This window comes from Nelumbo lutea, chromosome 3, assembly GCF_056320005.1.
Source record: "Nelumbo lutea isolate HS-2025 chromosome 3, American lotus-T2T, whole genome shotgun sequence".
Classification (NCBI taxonomy): Eukaryota; Viridiplantae; Streptophyta; class Magnoliopsida; order Proteales; family Nelumbonaceae; genus Nelumbo; species Nelumbo lutea.
Genome location: NC_142686.1, coordinates 63,752,083 through 63,776,004, shown reverse-complemented (window position 1 = coordinate 63,776,004; position 23,922 = coordinate 63,752,083). Strand labels below are relative to the sequence as shown.

Sequence of the window (23,922 nt, the reverse complement as noted above, 5' to 3'; positions counted from 1 at the left end):
TTAACACATGATCATCTCATCAATGGACCAAATTATCTAATAATTTTGTCTTGGTATATGGGCTAAACTACAAAAAATAGTTCAGTCCATATAGTAATCAATGTTGAAATAAGCTAGTCTTTCTTTAATCTATCATAAAAGGGGTTTTCAAGTATGGGCCGAATTGGTCCATGCAATGGGCCATCAAACCCCTGGCCTAAAACCAATTTTGGGCCACTTAAACCATGATCCAAGGGGCTGTGGTCAGACCCCAAAGAACCATAGGTTCGGCCCAACAAGATTGGACCAAAACTAGGTCAAATCTATCTAAGGTTTGGTGTCCAAAACATGCATCAATTCACATAGGTAATGATCTGAAATTATCAGTTATGATTCACAATCAAAACAACAAATAATCAAAAATAAATGACTAAAGCTAATAGTGTGATGGTCTGAATCCAATCTGGGCAAAAACTGCATCCCTACAAAATTGCAATCTGTAGATCGATCTCCATCTGCAAACTCTGTCTTCTCCGCAATCTCTAGTGATTTCTTTGATGTAAAAAAAAATACCCTAATTTCTATTACTTATGTTAGAAAAACCTAATTCATTCTTTCTAGAAAAGAAAAAAAAAATTAATTATAGGCCACATAATCAAATTAATGAATTCAGTGTACACAAAACTTGCCACCAACAAGATTTCGATCTCCATCACATTTTCAGCCCAAGATTTCAAGAATCCATAATAGAACAATTCTATAAATATCAGAATATATTCATCAAAATTTCATATCATTCACCCACTCTAAGAACTTATTTCTTAGAGTTTTCTGCTAACTGCTCAAATCGACTAGACTAGTTCTTGCCGATTTGAGTTTTGGTTCAAATCTAATTTGATTCAGTCCAAGGGATAAACCTATTGCTCTGATACAACTGAAGGAAGGGTTATGATCTATCATATAGATGGCCAAACCATGCTAGATGGTTGGGCAAATTTTCAAAAATTTCCTAATTCTTCTAGGAATCAAATTCCCTATGTTTAAAAAAAAATGCATTTTTCAAGGTCGGTCTTGCACTGAACCAAACCAGATTTGAAACCAACCAAAGAGGGAGATGTACACCTGATATGGATACCAAAAACACAGATCCCAAGGTGAAAGTTCACGCCCAAATCAATCTTAAAACCAACCTCCACTGAAGATGGCACACTGTATTCTTGAAGCCAGTTCAGCAACGCAATTTTCAACGAAACTGATCTCTATTAGTCTCAAAATAACTGTAGTAGAACTAAGGTTTCTTGGGAGACTAAAAGAAGAAGAGAGAACAAAATAGAGAGGTGTCTTAGTATAATTTTCCCTCTTCTTCTTTTATCTCTTTATGAAGCATTTCTCCTAATCAAATTGGGAGATTATCCAAATCTAATTTGGATCAGGACTCTTAAGAAATAAGCCTTATCCTCTTAAGAGGATGGGTGCTTCATACCCAATTCCAAACCCAGATTTGCCCCATGTCACATGACAACTTAAGCTTTATGTGACAGCTTAATTTATCATATTAATTATGGCCCTTAGGCCTATCAGCTATAAGGCTCACGACCCAAGGGTGTTGCATGGCCAATTTAGGCTTGATTTGTATGGCGTGGGACCCTACAATGACCTCACATAAGTCCATATGAGATCGGCCCAACCTTTGTGAAAAAAGCTTGGCCGAATTCACTACTAAACACAATGAAGCCCTGAGCACATCACTATAGGCTCAAAATGGTCCCAACATTTACACTTAAATGATCTTGAATTCAGCCATCCTATGAAAACTCAAGGATAATGAACTTAAATAAGATAAAACCCATCAGGTAATCAGCCCTATAATGGTTTCTTACACTTAACCTCTCTGCCCATAATGATCAAGCACTGCTCGACAGGGAAGGACCTCTCCCATGGTTGCAATGTGCAATGACACTCTCTGCTCGGATTGATCCCGAGAATTAAAACCTTTTTATAAATATTTTTCATAAAACATTAATATATATCATATAAATATATATTGCAAAACAAAATCTCAAACACAGTTGAAATCCACTACTGATAGTTTAGGTTTCCATTAGAGAGAGTGTAAGCCCTATCATTCACTTTGTATGATAAGAGGGTCGATCCTATCACTATGATCACCCACTCAGATGAATTCTTAGATTGCCCCAACATACCCAAGTTTTGACCCTCAATAGATCTCACTGATTGGCATATCAAAGATAATACAATCTAACACCTAGTGTAGTATCATAATCAAGTCTAGGGGTTATGTGTAACTTTTCAGTTTTGCCCATCAATCCCCAAGGTCCAAGGCATAACTGAAAAATGATTCGGGTTTTGTGTTTCAACCAAACATACGCTGCATGTGCTTTGGGTCTAACCCTAGCAGTTGAGACAAACTGTCCCAACTTCTTTGATAGCACATCAGTATCAGTCTTGGCAAGATAAACTCCCCAAGTCTATCCAACAACTGGGAATATTCTAAACTAATATGAGTCTCATAAGTGTCCAGTTTAAGGGATAATTTCATAAAAACATACCAATATCAACATAAAATAATAATGTACTTTTACTCATTTACAATAAATGTATTTGTACATCAATCTGATTGGAGCTATGGACATACACTGTCTAACAAGAATTACTTCAACAAGATAAAGATGAGCACATTAGGGTTTGCATTCTTCAATATCTTTCTCTAGGATTTCTGGTAGCAAGGTGAGGCATTTATTATAAGTTTGGATGATGTTAAAGCAGGTCTTATAGAATGAAAGAGGAAAAGGATTAGACACCTCTCTTCCATGTCGAATAGGTGGGGCCCACATGGAAGATTTTAAATAGGCATAGATGAAAAACAAATAATTTTTAGTCAATGTAAGGTAAAGAGAGCCAGAATATCGACTTTCTTCTTTTGGACTAGCAATACACGAGACAGCGAAAACATGATATGAACCAGACGACAGAGATATATATGCTACCGTCCTAAAAGAGTCAAGTTTCAAGCCTAACCAACTCATGAGAAGAGAAATCAAATATTAATTAGCAACATGAATAGCATTCAAAACACCTAACCACACATCCTAAATAGAAATTCCAATAACTAAAGAGAAAGGCCTAGAAATGCAAACACACCAACTTCCAAAGTTAGAATGATAGCATTGATAACTTAAGGGTTTGTTTGGTTTGTAGTCGAAATTGGAATTGAAATGGTCTATTCCCATGGTGCGTTTGATTCAGACAGAAATGGGAATGAAAATTAGAATCAGTAGGAATGATATTTCATTCCTAAGGAAAAGGCAAAGAATGACCATTCCTTCAAATAAGAAATGTCATTCCAACATGAATGGGAATGGGATTCTGATTCCGTCTAACCAAACAGTTGAAATCGGAATAAGCCCATTCCGATTTTGATTCCGATTCCGGACCCCTATTCCTGCAAACCAAACAGAGCCCAAACATGGCTTCTGGCCATCTCACTTTCATTATTGTGAAGAGGAAACAGAAGAGATAATGAAATCCATACCTGTCAATATAGCCATTTGATTTCTTTGAAAGTATTTTGCCCTTCCAATTGAACTCTGTAAGTAAAATGACGATATAAATGAGCATGATACTTGCTTGTTCAGAAACAAGAAAAATAATGTTTTCTAGTAAGATACTTGAGGATCCACAAAATTTGCTTTCAGACATCAGTTTGTATTCTGACATAAGATATCTTGAATTGAGGTCTGCTTCTTATGAGAAAGAGGATTCATATGGGATACTGGTTGTGGTGATGTGTTGCAATATTCCAGTTTCAGAAGTTCCCAAAATTTTGAAGTAAAAGAAGAAAGAGATCATACTACAATTACAGTTAGGACCATTTGACAATGACAGAAGTGACTGAGCTAAATGACTTACGGATTTATCTTTTAGTGGATAAAATAATAATTATTATATAATAAAATAGTCATGGGTGTAGTAACTGATCCAACATCAACTTCAACCATGAGGCCATAGGTATAGACATTCATGGCCCATTTGGTTCATGGGAATGTGGTTAATAGGGTTTGGAATCCAAATTGGAATGGGTCCAACTCTTTGGTTGAGCAGAATCAGAATTTCATTTTTATTCCTATTGGAATGGTATTCTTCTATTTAAGAGAATGATTGTTCTTTTGTCATTTTCTCTTTTTTGGGAATGAAATCTCATTCCAGCTTATTCCAATTCCAATTCTGATTCCAAAGGATTTGAAATCTGATTTCATTTCTGATTTCAACTTCAAACCAAACAAACCCTCAGCTCAGCCACTTTTGGTGTTATCAAATTGTCCTCTTAGTGTTTGCACTATGTTTTCACCCATTATTGGAAAAGAACATTACTCTGGATGGTTATGGTTTATGGATGCTTGCATCAGCTTGATAAGATCAAAGGCCTGAGACATCTTGTTTCTTGTAGGTGTGAGGCAAGAAGCTTAACCTCATTAGTTTTTGTTGTCTGCTGAAAGCTATTATTTCCTTTTTAGTATTATTACATACTATATATACATTAGATGGGGAATCGGGGTTTGGGGCAGAGCTTGCAGGTAAGCCCACTCACCATAAGTGAACATCTGGGTTATTGAGTCAACCGCTATTATTTCAAATGTTTTATTTCTGTATGTTACCTCAAGGCCACATTCGTTTTTCGGTAAATTATTTATTCAGGTAAATGTAGTTATATGGGTAAGTTTTTTCTAAAAAACACTACATTTACCCATGTTCTTTTATTTCTCATATAAATAAGACAATGATCATTTTATCCATAAAAAATTATTATTAAAAGGGGCATTTTTTGTTTCATTCAAGTGTTGACGATTTCCCCCTAAGTGGGAAAGTTATTTATCCACTTAAGAGTTTACTCGGATAAGTGATATCCAGGAAAATAAACTTTTCCCGGTCTCCACATAAATTTGAAAAAAGAATATGAGATTCTTGATCAATGGGAGAAACCAAAATTCCATTGACCAACTTTCCCATCCTCAAAATCTGAAAAAAGAATGCCCCCTAAAAACCAATGTTTTCAAAATCAGACCATGGAAACCAGTTACTTGACCGGTTCCATTTTATCCCAAAACCGTTTTTTAACCAAAAACCATTGATTTGATCAATAAATTGCTGACTAAGACAGTTGAACTATTAAATCCAAGAATGATTTTTGACCATTTTTATGTTTTTTATTTATTTTTTTTATTAAAACAGGACATTCAGACCAGACAATCGGATCCTTCCGGTCCGGTTTTAAAAACCTTCGTTGAAATGCTGTTATTCTATTGTCAATGCTTAAATAATGGAGCAACTTAGACAAACAAAAAGAGCATGACAGTAGGGATCACAAAAAAGACGAGGCAGGCCGTATGCGTATCATGCACTCCAAAGGAACGTGCGGTTTCTGTTAAGACAAGACCGTCATTGTACATGGCACTGTACCCTAGATGACTTTGGTAATAAGTAAGGTCTGTTTGGATAAATTTTTTCCTTTAAATGTTTTGTATTTTTGATAATAATAGCTTTTAAAAATGATTTTTGACCCTTGAATGGTGAAAAGGCCATTTTAAGACAAAATCAAATGGCATTAAAGATGTTGACGAGTACATTAGATAAATAATAAAATAATAATGCCCGTTGATGTGGGTCTCACACAAAATTCTCACTTTTTTTTCCCCTATAAATTATTTAAGCTAAAAGAGCCAAATTATTTTTCTATTTTATTAATAATTTATTATTAATTAATTTTTAAATAAAAATAATTATTTTGTTTTTATTCTTGGTTAGATGTGAATAAGGTAAACTTTAAGTGGAATTAACTTGTTTTTCTTCCTTGAAATTACTTAAGTTGAAAGAGCCAGATTACTTTTTGTTTTATTAATAACTCTTTATTTTGTTGATAATTAATTATTAAATAAAAATAATTTATTATTAATTAATTTTTAAATAGAAAATAATTAGTTTGGTTTTATTCTTGATCATATGTGAATAACTAGAAATTTTAAGTAGGATCCACCTATATTTTTCCTTGAAATTACTTAAGTTGAAAGAGTTAGATTTTTTTTTTGTTTTATTAATAATTAATTATTAAATACAAATAATTATTTTGATTTTATTCTTGATCACATATGAGTGATGAGAATTTTATGTGGGACCCATGTATAATTTTTTTTACTTAAACAAATGGCACATTATTATTAAGGGGTTTCTATAGTTGAGTCCAACTCAAAAATCTAATCCCCGCCGTATAGGTCAAATGAATCCTGCCAATGCCAATGGATTAATGTCAAATTCACGGGTAAGATGCAGTTTACAGGGGGGCTACTAGTAGAGTAGGAGGGATTGCAATTTCAGATTTTTGAGGTGGATTGGAGTCCATTTATCCCTATTACGAAATACAAATAATTATTTTTGTTTTTATTCTTGATCACATATAAAATGATGGGAATTTTATGTGGGACCCATGTATAACTTTTTGACTTAAACAAATGGCACATTAGAAAATGTTATATTATTTTATTATCTCCGGTGTACGACCTCACACGACAATACGTGGGCAGATGGAATGGATCATGTTGGCACGCAGGATTCCAATTCCTATCTAAACCAAACAAACATAGAGCTGTAAATCGATTCGTGCCACCTATGACCTGGCATGATAATACACAGGTCGTGACAAGCACGACATGATGGAATGGGTTGTGCCGGGCTTGGAGTTTTAGGTCCATGGGCCAACACGACACAGCATGACTGAGTAGGTCGTGTCGACACGGCCCAAAATGGCCCATATATATTATATATTTATATATTTATATATAATATATATAATTTTGTTTAAAATTTTATTATACTATTTTATTTAATTATTATATATATATAAAAACAATTGTATACGTCAAAAATCATATAAAATAAAAATTAAAACATTTTTTTCAATTTTTTTAAAATGGACCTCTTATAGCTTGGCCTGGTCCATGGCCTGGCCTGACCCAAGGCTTGGCCCATGGACCAGCCCGACCCACGACACGGCATGGGCCCATGCAAGCTCAGGCTGTGGGCCATGCCGGGTTGACCCCCAAATTATCCCAAGGGAGGGAGGCATAGCCCGGAATGTCGCGTGGGCTGGCACAACATGGCCCACACTTTGTGCAGGCCACACATAGGTCGTGTTGTGCTGGCCCAACACGACCCATCTGATAGGTCTAAATGAATCATAGGAATAGACCGTTCTAAATCCAATTCCGAAACCAATTCCATCTATGAACCAAACGGACCATAAACAATTTAACTAATGAGCCTAAGACTTATGTTATAAGTGGATTACAAAATTATATCGAGTTGGTGTATTAACTTTTTTTTAACTTGGCTTTACGTTGAGTAATACAGTATAATACCGTTTGAATTTATTACAGTACACACTAATTCATTTGTATTTCTTTATATTAGTTAATACGGTCTGATTAATATTACATAAATTTCTTTATTAGGACAATAATAATCCATTTGTAATCTACGTGTTACAATGCGGATGGAAGTGCAACCCGCCCCGCATTGTAACATGTAGATGTGTAGCCCATCCGGACTCATCTCTAACACAGTTCGTTTTCGTTTGAAAATAGCTTTTTGACTATAGATTGAAGATAAACATTGCCTTTTTAAACTTCGCCTGTCAAAAATGGCCTTTTCCCAAAATTCAAAGGATTGTCCGAGCCCAAAATACCTTTTAGAAACACTAATAATCTCAAGCCAAAATATCCACAAAACCAAATTGGGATTTCAGCACAAATCATGAAGCCCACCGACATTTTTTTTTTTATTGTTTTGGTTTTTCTTTAAACAAAGTCTTAATAATGTATTTTTATTTTCCATTCTTTTCTAGGGTGTATGTTTGTGTGTGGAATTGAGATAGCACGCTCTTGCGGTCTGCAGCCCCTCCTTCATGAATTCAAAGTTCATACCCATGGAGATGAAGATCCTTACTCAGAACTGGCATTGAGAACTGGGTCATTCTTTAATGCTCTCTTTTTTAGTCGGTTGTACTTTGATAACCCTTGAAGTGGCTGAACTGAATGGCTTATTGCTTTATGTTTTAGTGAACTAAGTTATTAAAGAGTTTAGCCTAGGGTTGATTATCATACCCTTTAAATTATTTTATCCATTAAAATACAAAGCAAAATTCATTCAGTTGAGACTCTTAAGCTGTTCCCTTGATCCACAAAATGCAACGTTTGAGCTGAAAATTTAATTGGCTGATTCAGAGAAAAGGAGTAAGTGGAAAATGTAATTGATGACGTAGGAAGATATATATGACAGAATTGTTACCCTTGAGCTAAACATGAAATAAAAAATTTACTTGTAATTTCTTCAAAAGTACAGAGATTTTCCATGCAAAAAAAGAAAGAAAGCAGCAGCAGCAGCAACAGAAGAAGAAATGTAGTCTGGTTTTACCCCTTCTTACCATGCCGACTCACACGGTGAAGCCATCCAATCCCTTTCAAGGCCTTGGATAGTCTAACAAGATTAGACCTCCCCATTCCCAAATTCATCTTCCCTGTTGAGAACCTCAAAGCTTGTAGGCAACACAATCGTTCAGCTGTTTCTTCATCCTCATCGTACTCAACTCCGCAATTCTTTGTCTTCTTTTCCTTTTCCTTCTCTTTGTCTCTGTTTTCCACCTTAACCTTGCCTGATTCAGCTTCATAAGCCTCCCATAGTAAATCCATCCCTTCCTCTTTATCAACATTCTGTCTTTCTTCATAAAGCTTGTATGCTAATGTCCTCTTCCATTCCTTTTCTTTCCTCATTAACCCAAAGCTCCCAAGATTTGGAACCAGAGGACCATTAAGCTCTTGTGAAGTATTCTCTCCAGCATTGTCTGAACTTACATTGAGTGGGTTTTCGGTTCCCATGTAACTCTGTGCCTCAGATCCAGTACCAATTTGCAGCTTCATTTGGCATTCTCTAACCTTGTTGAGCACTGTATCCAGTGGCTGAACTTCCGTATCTTCTTTATAAGAAGTCTCTTCTAAGAGGCCTTTCTGGCTAATTCCTTCCAATTTCTGCCTAGTAATTTGGAGTGGATTTTCTTCTACATTGTAATCTAGCACTTCAGACACACTTGAACCACCTTGATGATCTGAACAATCGACTACTTGAGTTTCATCAGTTTGTGGACAATTCTCTTTGTACCTGGTTTGTGAATTTCCAGCCAGATGTTCTTCTATGTCCAAACAAGTTGTATCAAAAACTACAGCACATGCTTCAAGCTCTTCGAAAAGGCAAAATTCAGCGACATCATTGTCAAGCTGCGACCGCAATGCATCTAGAACTTTATGAAATGAACTGATGCAGAACCCCACCTTAGAGCCTGAGACATCAGGAGCAAAATCTTGGGTGGGAAGTCCAGAAGAGATGGTGAGGAAAGCCAGGAGGAGGAGAGAGGTTGTCATGAAGAGGGGAGAAAGAAATGAGACAAGTCTTACAAGATATGGGGAGAAGAACATCAAGTAAGAGAAATATAGTGGGTGAGAGAGTATGATGGAACAAAAGAAGATAAAGTCAGAAAGGAGAAGGCTATAGAAATTGGTGTTAATAGTGTTGAAGAAACAGAATTCAGACATTTCTTCTCTCTTCGGGTGAGAAATAGAGACAGGGATGGAGAGAAAACAGAATGAGATGGAAATGAAAATGGAGACTGTGATGAAGAAAAGAAGAATGGCTTTTGTTTTGCTGTAGGAAAAACGAGAAAGAAGAGAAGGGCGTGATTGGACCAGTGAAAGGGGAGTGATGAATAAAGGAGAGTAAGAAGAAAACAAAGTAACCAACACACGGGTGAAGCAACAGCTTTAGAAACGTCCTTCCAAGCCATCAATAATGGTTCCTTTGTAGGGACCAAATTACCAAAATGTCCATTTACAGACCACAAATCCTTCCACATATGAGACATTTCATTGTAATATTTCAACCACATTCCCCATAGTATCTTCTTGGGTCAAATACGTAATAATTGGTATCAGATCCCATCCCACATCCCAGGTTCAAATTACTATAAAGGTTATAAACAGCAAAAGCCATTGAAGGGGGAAAGAGCTACCTGCCGCCAAATTAAGGAGCAAGGTTTAGCTGAATGGGATGGCTGTTCTACCCCAGTAATAAAATATACGAAGTACGGATACATCCAAAGCAGAATTCTGAATTCCAGCCCCCCCCTACTACTAGTCCTTTCCCCAATAAACCACATTTGGGCTGTGAATTTGGCATTAATTCACAGTCAGGATGCATTCCCCCTGTACTATGAAGCTATAAAATTCTGATCTGGGATGATTGGTCATTCTCCCTAAAATATATAGGACCTGCTTCTTTAACAATGAGGCCCATGAATTTATTATTGGATGGAATATTATCATTAGTTCCACAATCAACGGCCATCACTTAGAGTGAGAGCCATTACTCGGTGTAATGGTAAAATCTTGGTTTGTCAAGTGTGAGAATATAGATCCAGAGACTAAATCAGCCCCCCTCAAGATTGCCCCCCACAACGTCCCACAGTACATCCCTGCCGTGTATTAGGAACATCTCCTAATGATAACCTCAGAAATGATGATGTCATCATCGGGAGATGTTCTCAATACACGGTGAAGATGTGCTGTGGGACGTTATGGGGGGCAATCTTGTGGGAGGCTGATTTGAACTCATAGATCCAGGCCTCAGAACTGCCACTTTGTGCGACTGTGGATCTCCTACCCATAAAACACTACCTCCGTGCATTGGGAACATCTCCCCATGCATAATAACATGTAAAAGCATGAGATGTTCTCTCATGTGTGACTGCCATCTCATGTGGGTGGGTGTGGTAGCTTTGTTTATTTACGATGCAAACCTAAATTGGATACAACTTTTGCACCCAATTCAGCTTCTCATCTGTTTGTTTGCAACTATTATTTGGAATCCTACCTAATTAATACAACCTTTGTATTTTTTGTTCATTTACACTCATTGGCAGTACAAATTTTGCATCCAAAAAATTGGTACAAAATTTGCACAATCTTCCACCCACCTCAATTTTTTCTCATATAAGTGTAGACCACATCATCTTGCTTTCAGCCTCATTCTAAAACCAATAATCCTCCTCCTCCTACCCCTATTCAATGAAGACAAATCAAATAAATAAATAGGACAAACAAATCTAATGCAAAAATAACTGAAATTCAACAAAACTAAGCCTAAGGGTTTTGATGTATTGGTTGAGTATGTAAAATTATTATCCTATAAAATAATATGATGAGGATATATTCCTGCACTCCTTCACCATTGGATTCCCTTCTAACACGATTTTAGGAAAAGGGTGCTAGATGAGTAATACATCAAAAGCTACCCTCTCCGTAAGGATATAATGAAAGGCTATTGACACAGGCAAGGGTGTTATTGTAATTAGACTATAATCATATGGGTAATTTGGACCTAAATTGGATGGGAAGACAACAGAAGGTGTGAGTGCGGATTAGGGTTTAGGCGGTATGGTGGATATTCACATGGAGGATCATTCATGGCCACCTGAATGCACCCCCATCCATGCATTTCTTTTGGTCTCTCTTTTTCACCTAACGAGGGGACCATGTGTTTTGTTGTTCGTTACCTTGTTACATCCAGGGTTCGGCTGTAAGGATATTATGGGAATAAGGACAAATTTTCTCTTCTGTTCTCTCTCTCCCCTTCCCCTTTATCAACAACTATTTCTCACTCACTTTATTTTATTGAGATGGGTAGAATGCCCTAATAGGGTACCCCTCCACTGAATGACAAAAATGCCCTCCTTGTCCTTGTCTCGTTGATTAGAACAAAGTTAGTGGATTTCTACTTCATGGGGTCAGCGTTGTTAATGGTCTATTTTCCCTTTAAAAGATTAGTTCTGTCCTGAAGAAAAAAAGTGTATAATGGTTTTAGTCAACCCCATCTTCTTTTAACATTCCTTCTTGATGGGCTCTGTTGATAGGCAGGGAATTATGTAATACCCATGGGGACCCATCAAGATAAAAAGCCCAGATGGGCATTGGGCCTGCAAGCCCGAATTTCTGTTTCTTTTTAATAAATTCCTTGGATGTCAACGAAAGACATTGAATCGGTATATGGAGGTAAAATATTTCAGGATAAAATATTTGATCTATATTTGCTTCCATTGTCAAATGAAAATTTTGTTTTCCTTACCATTTGCTTGAAAAGTATTAGAGGGGACGGAAAACAAAGTTTCACTGTAAAAGTAACCAAAGTTATAACTGCCACATTTCAGACTGAAAAAAATTTAAAGAGACAAACGCAGCCTTAACCCTATAGGATAAAGAAGAGAAAAGAAAAGATGTCGTACACATGGATATTCTCACCTCATATTTTCAAACCAAAAGTTTTGATTACAAAAAGATTTTTAAAACAGAATCGGACAGCAAACCGTTCAGGGTCCCGTTCCCGGTCTAACCATTCGAACCAGATGGATGGCCCGTTCTAACAAAAAAAAAAAGGCCAAAAACTGTTGGACGGTTCGAACGGTTTGACCGCCCAGGTCAATGGTTTGTTGATCAAATCAACGGTTTTTGCCTAAAATGATGGTTCTGGGGTAAAACAGAACCGGTCAAGTGACCGTTTCCAGGCTTTTCCGGTCCGATTTTGAAAACCATGGATTATAGTTAATTTCTGTTTGTCTGTAATGCAAGTTCATTTGCATAGTGCAAATGAAAAGAGTAAAAATTCTGGTTTGTTTTTGCTTCAGCATCACTTCATTTGTACTATATATATATACTACTATTAAGAATATGAAAGAGCTTGTGAAATATTCCTATTTTTTAACTTAGTCCTTCTCTAATTGTGAAGGTGAAAAATATATTTTGAATTTTTTTTTGTCTCGTTTAATTTCCTCTCATTAAATCTTATATTTGAAGTATTAACTCCCATACCCTCTCTTTAAATCATTCCATTTGACCTGACTTTTTCTTGCACTTGACCTGTAAAAGTTTCTTCTATCTCTTTCTGGTTTACTGTGCAAGTTTCTTTGCCTTGTCTGTTTTCTTTCATCCCCTTCTATCTTTCTCATTCCCTTGTACTGTCATCCCTATCCATTTCCTTTTTATGCATGTAAGTAAAGGGTAAATATAAATTTATTATTTAATCATATTTAAGATAAGTATCTACTTTACTTACATGTGTTATGCATATGTGCATGTAAAAGATAAAGATATAAGTTGACATTTATGATCAAATTTAATTTGTATAACCTGCACCAAAACTAAGCAAATAGCCGCTTTATAATAGCAAAGATAGATTAGCTTGGTGTATGTAATATGTTACAAGAAATATATTTGACTTTTATGGTTGAGCCAGCTTAGACCTTGACATCCCCAGCCCATTGCTCCCCTAGCCCAGCCTAGACTTTGACTGCCCTCCCCAAAAGCCAAGATTGCTTTTTGCACCTTAAAAAAGGAAAATTCGAAAGAAAACTTAATATGGTACCTCTACAGTTTATGGAAGTTTAGCTAACTACCATTTAGTTGACAATTTGAAGGAATTTTAATAAATCTTAATTTCTAGATAAGTTTAGCTAGACGTGCTTTAACTACAACTAAGGAATCCAGTGATTTAATAGATTAACTAGTTAAAAATACTATTTTTATTTTGTAATTAATGGATAATTTGGTCATTATAACTTAATTAATATTAAATATTTTATTATAAATCTATTTATTTTAATGACTAATTTGATCATTATAACTTATTTTATAATAGACAATTTAGGAGATTATACATTTAATTTTATAACTTAAGGGTAAATCATATCACCATTTTTGTTGTTGTTGCCAGATTATCTGCTCCATCTGCCTCTATTTTGTATTTTGACTCAAAGGATGTTTTTCCTCTAGCTGGTGTGAAAGATTTCTTGTCTTCTCTCACAAAAGGTTACGTGCCCCAGATCCTATGCCTTCAACCCACTTCCTCCCAACCTATATCATCCCTCCATTAATGCTCATGTAAGTGATGTTCCTTCAGATTTTGTTTCTATTCATACCACATCTCTTCATCCTTCCTCTCATATTTCTAGACCTCCAAACCATTATGGTTTTCCTTCAAACCATAATTCCTTGTCTGTTGTGTTATCTGTCATAGATATTCCCTGTTTCTATCAGTAGGCCATTACCAATCCTCATTGGAGAGAAGCCATGGATGTAGAAATTCATGCCTTACATGAAAATGACACTTGGGATTTGGTGGTTCCACCCTCATATGCTTTAGTCATTGAAAGTCATTGGATTTACACCGTCAAGTTAAAGTCTGATGATTCATTGGACTGGTACAAAGCTCGTCTTCTTTCTCAGGGTTACACCTAGGAATACGGCATCGACTATGAAGAGACATTTGCTCTAATTGCCAAGATAACTACTATTTGTATCCTCCTAGCTCTCTCTCTGTTGTGCATTCATGGGCCATTTATCCTTTAGCCTTTCTAGGGCTCCTTTGTGTTCTCTCATGAACCTTTGGGTCGATCATCACATTAGACACCCCTAAAACCTTTGGTGTTCTCTCACGAACGGGAAGATTGACACCTGCACAAACTAAAGACATGCTAGGACAGAGCTAAAGGAAGATGGGTTGAGGAATTGCCTAGTGTCCTCTAGGCACACCATACAATAGTAAGAACATATACTGAAGAAACCTCCTTCAACCTTGCATTTGGGAGTGAGGTAGTGATCCTGATAGAGGTCAACTCTCCTACACAGACTCGATTATCTCAAAGAAGAGCATCATGCACCTTTTATTGCAATGGTTGAAGCTGAATTTATAGAAGTCAACACTGAAATCACCCAAGATTGTCTTGTACTCATTGGTGGCCTTGAACTTGGCCACGACCTCCTCCTTGGCTTGGCTCACCCTCTCTCTGCCTTGTCCATGACGTTCTTTACAAAGAAGAGTTTTCCTCAACTCATGCACTCGGAAAGTCAATTTCCATACCTCCTCCTTAGCTTTGAGAGCTGCCATGGCCTCTAGCTCGGCCTTCATTGCTACCTCAATGCCCTCCATCTTCTCCATGTGCTTCTACAAGCCATGCAGTCTATTCACCACATAGACACTTTACAAGATATACACAGTCAATATGGATCCAAGCTCTACAACTTGTCAAAAAATCAAAATCATGGAAGAAATTACCATAATGGCCTCATGAATGGTCTAACTATGTTCCGACAATGGATGTTCCACACTGGACAATAGATATCATCCTTCGACTACCTCAAGGTCTAGCCCTCCGATCTCCTCGATGTCACCTATTGGCGGCTCCAGCCCATCGACCTCTACACCTTAGGGTCCACCACAACGACCTTGTTTGTGGTTGTCCTCAACTTCTTTGGAGGTCTTTGTGTAGGATCCTCAGCTCGCCATATGACAAGGGCAACATCTGTTACAAGAGCCCTCTTCTTCGCCAGAAGCGCAACATTTGTCGCTCCTCATTGGGGTCCATCTCAACCTCTACACAGTACAAACCAAAGTCAATACTTGGAAGAAAAGAAAGCAGCAAATTCTAAGTCTTAACAATTTGGTAACTGACCAACCAAAGCCAACATCAACCTAGCTTAGATCAACATGGCCGAGGAGGTGTACAACTTTATATCCATCCCAATCTCTATCCATGCCAGCATTACATTGTTCTCCTTAGACAGTCTCTAGTTTGGGCACCTTCACCTTGGTTCTCAGGGTGGTCAACTCGGTCCCTAATGACAACTATCCTTACATTTCACAAAGAAAATCATCCTCCCAATAATGGACAAAAGAGATAGCCTTGATGAGCACCTTCACGTTTGGCCCAACCAAGTAGTAATAGCTTATTGGTTCTTCTTGAGGTGAACTGTGTTGAAGATCGAGAAGGTCATCCGAAGACCATGAATGCTACAAAAGCAAAGGAGCCTAACCAAGCACCTAAAGGAGTTCGTCAACAATTGGACGGAACAAAACCTTGTGCCACCTTAGCACAAAAACCAACCTTGGATCCAAGGGGAATCTAAGGCCAACGACTAAGTTGCCCTCATACACATAGAGCTCACCTGACCAAGGCAAATCTGCCCTCTCTCCTCTCTTTGAACACCTAAGCTCATACTCTGGAGGGATGCAATACACCTCCATGATCCTCTTCATGTCATCCTTATACAGTGAGCAAGGAATGTGGCCAAAGCATTCCAAAACCAGAGTTGGGACTTTGGGTTCCTCATCTAATATCTCGACCTTGGCCTCGATCTATTCATGCACCTTGGTTGGAACAAAGTCTTCATCTAACTCCTCTCGAACCTCAAGCTCTACCTCAACTAGGTTCACCTCAACCTAGGCCTCATTGGTGTTAGTCTCGGGGACCATGACCTTAGTTGCCTCTTGTGGAGACGATCCCAAACTCCCCTCGCTACCTAAGTTGGAGCCATTAGACATCGAAGACAAAGACAAAGAAAATGAAGGCATAATGGCTTATTGAAGATGAGCTCTATTGCGGACTAGAAAGCACTAGACTATGACGAGGACCAACCGAACTCTAGAAGGTACTCTTGCTCAAATGACAAAGGAAAATGGCTCATCCCTCACCTTATATAGAGGCAGCCAATGAGCAAATTGAAACTGATCAACAATCCAAATCAAGCCCCACACTCCATGCACGTGTGTGAACTCGAGAAGATGAAACAGCGCGACCTGTAGTCCATCTATTCAAATTTCAAATTTTCAATTTTCCTGCATACGGTCCATCATCGTTGCTCAAACCAGATGTAACCACGAACCGAATGATTTGACCAAGGCCAAAACCCACCACTGAGCTTCGTGGTCAGGCACATTAGTACTGAACACCTCACTCTTGGACCATGGGATTGGGGGGCTGGTGATGGAGTTGTGTCCTGGCCTAACCAAATCACCATGTAGAAGACAACATGGCTAAGGTTTTAACCAACAATCGGATCATGTCAATAAAGGTGGGCCCCAATGCATGATAGGAACGACGACCATGAAGTACACCAAGAACCTCAGATAGAGTGAGGAACGTGACAAATGATGACCCTCAATGACCTCCCATGGTGGGGAGCACGGAACCGCCCTAAGGCCCCAACGAAGGACGCCCCAGCACATGCCACATGTCCCGAAAAGTGAGGAGCACCACAATACTCCCCTCAAGTATTTAAGGGAACACCACTTAAGGTATCCTACTTCTTTAACTCTCTCTGCACTCTAGCTCTCTAGCTCTCTCACCCTCTCTTGCTCTTCAACTTTGCTCGTGCTATGACTAGCTTTTGTCCTCAACAACTTAGCCAAATTGACCTCCCCTCTCTTGCTTATTGACTTCAATGTCAAAGTGCTCCTCCCCGGGAACCACCTCAGCACCTCTAACTTTGGCTTTTGCAAATCATCGAACTCACCACCTCGTCTAGCACACCTCTCCCACCTAGCTCATCCAACATAGCTCAGCTCATCCATCTTGACAAGACTTTTATCTACTACTCATCTACCTCAACTCAGACAGCATCAGAACTCATCCTTGATGCTAACCATTTGGGTTTAACCATATAATTTCAATTTGTTGATATATGTTCCTGATTAATAGAACAAAGTGTTGTATAAAAAAAATTGAAGATCCCATAATAATAAAATGAGGGAGAATGCCAAAAATATCCTTTCTAAATTTCTCATAGAGGAACATTGTTCAACCATAAATCAGCGCATTCAAATTTATACTAACACAAAACGGCCTTGGAAACTTAACCCTGAACCTAATGAATAATCAGAAAATGACAAGTTTAAGAATCTAGATTGGACTGGAAATGTACCTTGAATCTAGTTTTGGTTTGATAGAAAATAAGAGGGAAACAGAAAACTGAGGAAACATAACTTTAAGGTTTCATGTCATAAGCAAGATTTAACATGTTGAAGGCAGAGGAAAGAGAATAGGAATCTAGAGAGGTGAGGCATGTAGAGAACACTGATGTGGATCCCACTGATGTGGTCCCCACTGTGTTCGCATGGCAGCATACTTTTGTTAGTTATGTCAGTGTTAGTTGGTAGTTATTTTAGTTTGTTATTTCTGCTTTATTATTAGTTTATTTGCCATGTAAGCAATCAGGGCAATTCAGCCCTTTTACATAGCCAACATATATAAATATTAAGAGTGGGTTGGAAAATGTGAACATCAACCCTCTCTCTCTCTTTTCAAAATCTCTTCGTGTGCTTCTTCTCTTCTCTCCTTCTCTTCTTCTTCTCTTCTGAAATTTCTTCATTCTTTTCTTTTGAATTCAAGAATGATTGTAATTTGATCAACTACTTGGTATCAGAGCCGACCTAGGAGCTCTTATGTTATTCTAATTAGATTGACTACATGAGAATCTCCTAGGTTTAGAAGTTTTTCAACAAAGGAGGAGGATCGACTGATTCTTGAAGGTTACTGGTAGTGTGTGGCTGCTACTAAGAAGATTGTAGAAGGCTGGGAGAGTTCCAATAGTTAGGAAGAATCAGAAAAGGCTACAGATCCTCAAGATTAGGGTTTTGCATCAGACAAAAGGTGGCGGCTAGAGATTTTCTTTCATAAAGTAAGTTTCTTCTTGAGAATAACTTTGAAAAAATTCATCTTGGTCTATTCTGAGAGGTGCGGCTGGAAAATATGTATTTTCTCCTTTAGGGTTTTGTGAGAAAACCTAAAATTCAAAATTGTTGTTGGTTTTAGATCAGATTTCGAACTGGTTTCATACAGAATTCTATTTTCTTTGTTTTTTGGAAGACCTAAGCTGGTTGTTATCAATTGTTTGGGTACTATTTTTTCTATTACAGTAGTTTAAAAGTTTTTTTATTAATTCTTGACCAAGAATGGAGTTGAAGAATCAGGGGGAAGGTGTTTTGGGGACTAGCAATTCTGGTAACATATCTGAGAATGACTTTCAAATTACAACTGTGAAGTTTGATGGATCAAACTACTTAGAATGGGTTCAATCAGTCATGATGGCCATTGGGGGTGGAGGAAAACCCAGCTACTTGTTGGGAGATGTGAAAGAACCAACTAAGGAGGACCAAACTTATACCAAATGGGTTTAGGAGAACTATTTGGTTATAACATGACTGTGCAACTCTATGCAGCCACATATCAATCAGAACAATTTGTGGGAAAAAACAACCAAGAAAATTTGGGATGTCATGAAAGAGACTTACTCCCAACCCCTTAATATTGCTAGGGCTTATGAATTGAAGTGTAAGGTTAACAACCTTAAGCAAGGAGAGAGACTAATCTCGATTTACTTTTCTACCTTGAAATCTCTATGGCATGAAATTGACCACCTAGAAACACTTGAGTGGGAAATTCAAAATGACGCATAGAATCATAGAAAGCCAGTTGAAACTAATAGGGTTTTTGAATTCCTAGATGGTCTGAATCCTGACTACGATATTGTGAGACAACAAATACTAACAAGAGACAGTGTGCCCTTATCTCAAGCCTACTCCTTAGTGCATAGTGAAGAGACTAGGAGAAAATGTTATGATGCAGCATCAACCCTTCCCACCAGCCTTAGCAGCAGTTAAACCTAAGTCTGGGGGTGATACGGAGAGGGATATAAAGAAGGAAAATAAGCGGGATCTAGTGTGTGAACATTGCAAGAAACCTAAGCATACTAAAGGCACATGTTGGAAGTTGCACCATCATCTAGTTCTAGTAAAACTAAGGAACAAAAGGGGTAATGCTAATATGGCTATTAGTACTGATTCAACAACCTCATCGGGCACAAAAGGCACACCTCTAGATACCCTAGCTGTTGTCTGGGCTGCCCTGACTCAGTTGAAAAAGGAAGTTAGGAATTCAGCTCAATCATCTCAGTCGCCATCAGCTCCTCCCACATCAGCCTATGCTCATTCAGGTACTCGGGCCTCAGCTTATCATGCTTCAGCTCCAGGTAACACTGAACATTGTTGGGTAATAGGCTCAGGTGCATCTGACCATATGACTGACTTGCCATCACTGTTCACTACCTATCACTTATCTTCTGATAGAAATAAAGTGTTCATTGCTGATGGTTCCTTTGTTTCCATTTTTGGCAAGAGAGACATCAAGTTGTCTAATACAATTTCCTTATCTTCAATTCTACATGTTCCTAAGCTTAATACTAACTTTCTTTCAGTCGGTAGTATTACAAAACATCATAATTGTTCAGTAACTTTTTTCCCTAACCGATGTGTTTTTCAGGACTTAGAGACAAAGAAGGTGATTGGGACTGGTCGTGAGACGAATGGGATCTATTTGCTTGGAGAGAGTTCACATTGGGACGACCGTGAAGATAGGAAGTCTTTTGTTTCTCAGTCTGTTAGTCGGGTTATGCTTTGGCATAATCGATTGGGTCACTTATCTTTTTGGTCTTTGAAGAGTTTGTTTCCAAATTTATTTGCATCTGTTCAGATGTCCAATTTGAAATGTGAGAGTTATGAGCTTGCAAAGCATTGTAGAACATCTTATTCATTTAGTAATAAAAGAAATAATAATTCTTTTGATATTGTGCATACCGATGTTTGGGGCCCGTATCACATCACTGTTATGGGGGGTTACAGATATTTCTTGTTGTTTGTTGATGACTATACCCATTTTTCTTGGGTTTACCTTATGCGTTCTCGAGATGAGGTTCCTACTTTGACCCAAATCTTTCATTAGATGATTTTAACTTAGTTTGTGGTCAAAATCAAAATCTTCAGATCCGATAATGTGAACGAATACTTTACCAACTAATTAGCCTCTTATTTGCTTGATCATGGGATTATTCACTAGAGTACTTGTCCTTATATACTACAACAGAATGGGATTGCTGAGAGGAAGAATAGGCACATATTGGAAGTGGCTAGAAGAATTATGTTTAACTCCAATGTGCCTATTCGTTTCTGGGGAGATGCTACTCTTACAGCAATGTATCTCATTAATTGACTTCCTTCACGGGTTCTTGACATGAAGCCTCCATTTACCCTTCTAAACCCTGATAAAAAATTGTTTATTGTTTCCCTTAAAACATTTGGTTGCACTTGCTTTGTTCAGATTCTTGGATCTCATCATTCCCAATTTGATCATAAAGCCTTCAAATATATTTTTCTCAATTATGCACAAACTCAAAATGATTATTGCTACTATGAACCTACTTCTGTGAGGAGATTTTTCTCGATGGATGTTACTTTCTTTGAGGAGGTACCCTATTACCCTAGGGTTTCTCCTTAGGGGGAGAGTAGTGAGAGTGGGAGTGAGAATGGGGTTAATTCATCGGAAGTTCCTTTACCTATTCCATGTAGTGATGAGGGATATAATAGGGAGGGTTGTCAAAGGTATTTGGATTTGAGAGTCTATCACAAGCGATGCAGGCATGTTGATTTCGGTCATCAGCGGTCCAAGCCAGCCCCAATTCCTTTTGCAGATCCAGATCCAAGTATCATAGTCCATTTTATCAAATCCAAGTCCCACTGAGATACATTCAATTGTTGCACCCTTACCTCCTTTGGATGACCTTGACCTCTCCATTGCAGTCCATAAAGGCAAACGACGTTACACCACATCCACAGCTCACTGCATTTCCTAGTTCTTGTCCTCCTCTTACAGGTCCTTTCTCACATCCATTGTTGATATTCCTATCCCTAGAACAGTGCAGGAAGCCTTGTCAGTTCCTGAGTGAAAAGATGCAATGAATGTTGAAATGGATGCTCTTCTGAAGAATAATACTTGGGAACTAGTTGACCAGTCTAAAGGGAAGAAACCGGTTGGATGTAGATGGGTATTTACTATGAAACATAATGCTGATGGTTCCATTGAAAGGTATAAGGCACGGTTAGTTGCAAAGAGATTTACTCAGACTTATAGTATAGACTACTTGGAGATTTTTGCTCCAGTAGCAAAGATGACCACTATTAGAGTTTTGTTATCCCTTGCAGCCAGTTACTCTTGGCCCTTGTTCCAGATAGATATTAAAAATGCCTTCCTCAATGGAGACTTACAGGAAGAAGTCTACATGCAATTACTCCTGGATTTTATGATGCAGAGACAGGAAAGAAGGTTTTCCGGTTGAATAAAGCATTGTATGGACTAAAGCAATTCCCCAGAGCTTGGTTTGATAGATTCAAACAAACCCTTGAAAAATTCGGCTATGTACAGGCCCAGTCAGACCATACATTGCTCATTAAGAGAGTGGACTCTTCCTTGACGTTGCTTGATGTATATGTGGATGATATTGTAGTGACAAGGAATGATAACAATGACATTGAGTCTCTTAAACAACTCATTCATCAAGATTTTGAGGTGAAAGATCTAGGAGAGCTACGATACTTCTTGGGTATTGAGGTAGCTAGATCTAAACATGGGATTTTTGTTTCTCAAAAAAAATATGTTCTACATCTATTGGAAGAAACTGAAAAGTTGGGTGTTAAGCCTACAGATACACCTATTGAACAGAATCACAAGATTAATGCAGAGGGTGGAGAGTCACTTGAAGACAAGGCTATGTCCCAACGGTTAGTTGGAAAACTCCTCTATCTTTGTCTCACGCGACCGAACATCAGTTATGCAGTCAGCATTGCTAGTCAATATATGCACTCTCCTAGAACTATTCACCTCCTTGCAATTGAGAGAATATTAGCATACTTGAAGAGGTCTTCAGGTAGAGGTATATTATTCAAGAATAATGATCACATGAAGACAGGGGTTTATACACATGTTGATTGGGCCGTGAGTGTTGATGATAGAAGGTCTACCTCTAAATATTGTGCCTTTATAGGAGGCAACTTTGTCTCCTGGAGGAGTAAGAAACAAAGTGTTGTTTCTCGTTCTAGTGATGATGTTGAATATAGATCTATAGCTAATGGTGTGGCTGAAGTCATTATTTGAGGAGTTGGGTATTGCTTATGAGAAGCCCTTCATGTTGTATCATGATAATCAGGCTGCTATTAATATTGCTTATAATCTAGTACACCATGACAGAACTAAGCATATTGAAGTAGACTAACATTTTGTCAAAGAAAGGGTTTCGTCTCAAGAAGTGTCTCTCATATATCACCTCCAGCATGCAGCTCACAGATCTTCTCACCAATGTTGTTCTAAGGAAGAAGTTAGAGGCAGACTTATGCAAGATGGGAATGACAAATATCTATTCCCAACTTGAGGGGGAGTGTAGAAAACACTGATGTGGTCCCCACTGTGTTCGTATGACAGCATATTTTTGTTAGTTATGTCAATGTTAGTAGTTATTTCAATTTGTTATTTCAGCTTTATTATTAGTTTATTTGCCATGTAAGCGATAAGGGCAATTCAGCCCTTTTACAATTAGTCAACATATATAAATATTAAGAGTGGGTCGGCAGATGTGAACATCAACCCTCTCTCTTTTTTCAAAATCTCTTTGTGTGCTTCTTCTCTTCTCTCCTTCTCTTCTTCTCTTCTGAAATTTCTTCATTCTTTTCTTTTGAATTCAAGACTGATTGTAGTCTTGATCGACTACTAGGCATAAGCAGCCTCAAGACTTTGTGAGACATAAGCCTAAAAAAAATATTGATTTATTGTATAACCAAGACGATATGAAAATTACATGAAACTAGTTTCTATATAATCCTATATGACTTATTTAATAGACTGATAAATAATGTATTTAGGGAATTGACTGTAACAAATAATAAAAATACTTGGCATAGTTGATTGTATGTAATTTTCATGCTCATGCTTAACATTCTTTTTTTTTTTTTGGTAGATAACATTTGCATCGGTGAACCTGTCTAAGGTTACAAGTAGATTTTGTATTAGTTTTATCAATAGAACAGTGGACTTTGCTTTGGGCAGTGGTAAAATCTTGGGCTGACAAGGTTAAGAACATGAACCTGAGACTGGGTGGAAAAGAAATGCCAAGATAG

General features: G+C 37.7%; 1 protein-coding gene across 1 annotated transcript; it reads right to left on the bottom strand.

Moving 5' to 3' along the window:
• Positions 1-8,283: 8,283 nt before the first annotated feature.
• Positions 8,284-9,867, bottom strand: LOC148865324 (uncharacterized). The gene has a single exon (XM_088975233.1). The coding sequence runs from the start codon at positions 9,633-9,635 to the stop codon at positions 8,460-8,462; it is 1,176 nt and encodes a 391-aa protein (XP_088831359.1). The 5' UTR covers positions 9,636-9,867; the 3' UTR covers positions 8,284-8,459.
• Between the last annotated feature and the right edge of the window lie 14,055 nt (positions 9,868-23,922).

Excerpts from the sequence above, each read along its gene's own strand:
- LOC148865324 (XM_088975233.1), bottom strand. The coding sequence starts at position 9,635 with ATGTCTGAATTCTGTTTCTTCAACACTATTAACACCAATTTCTATAGC.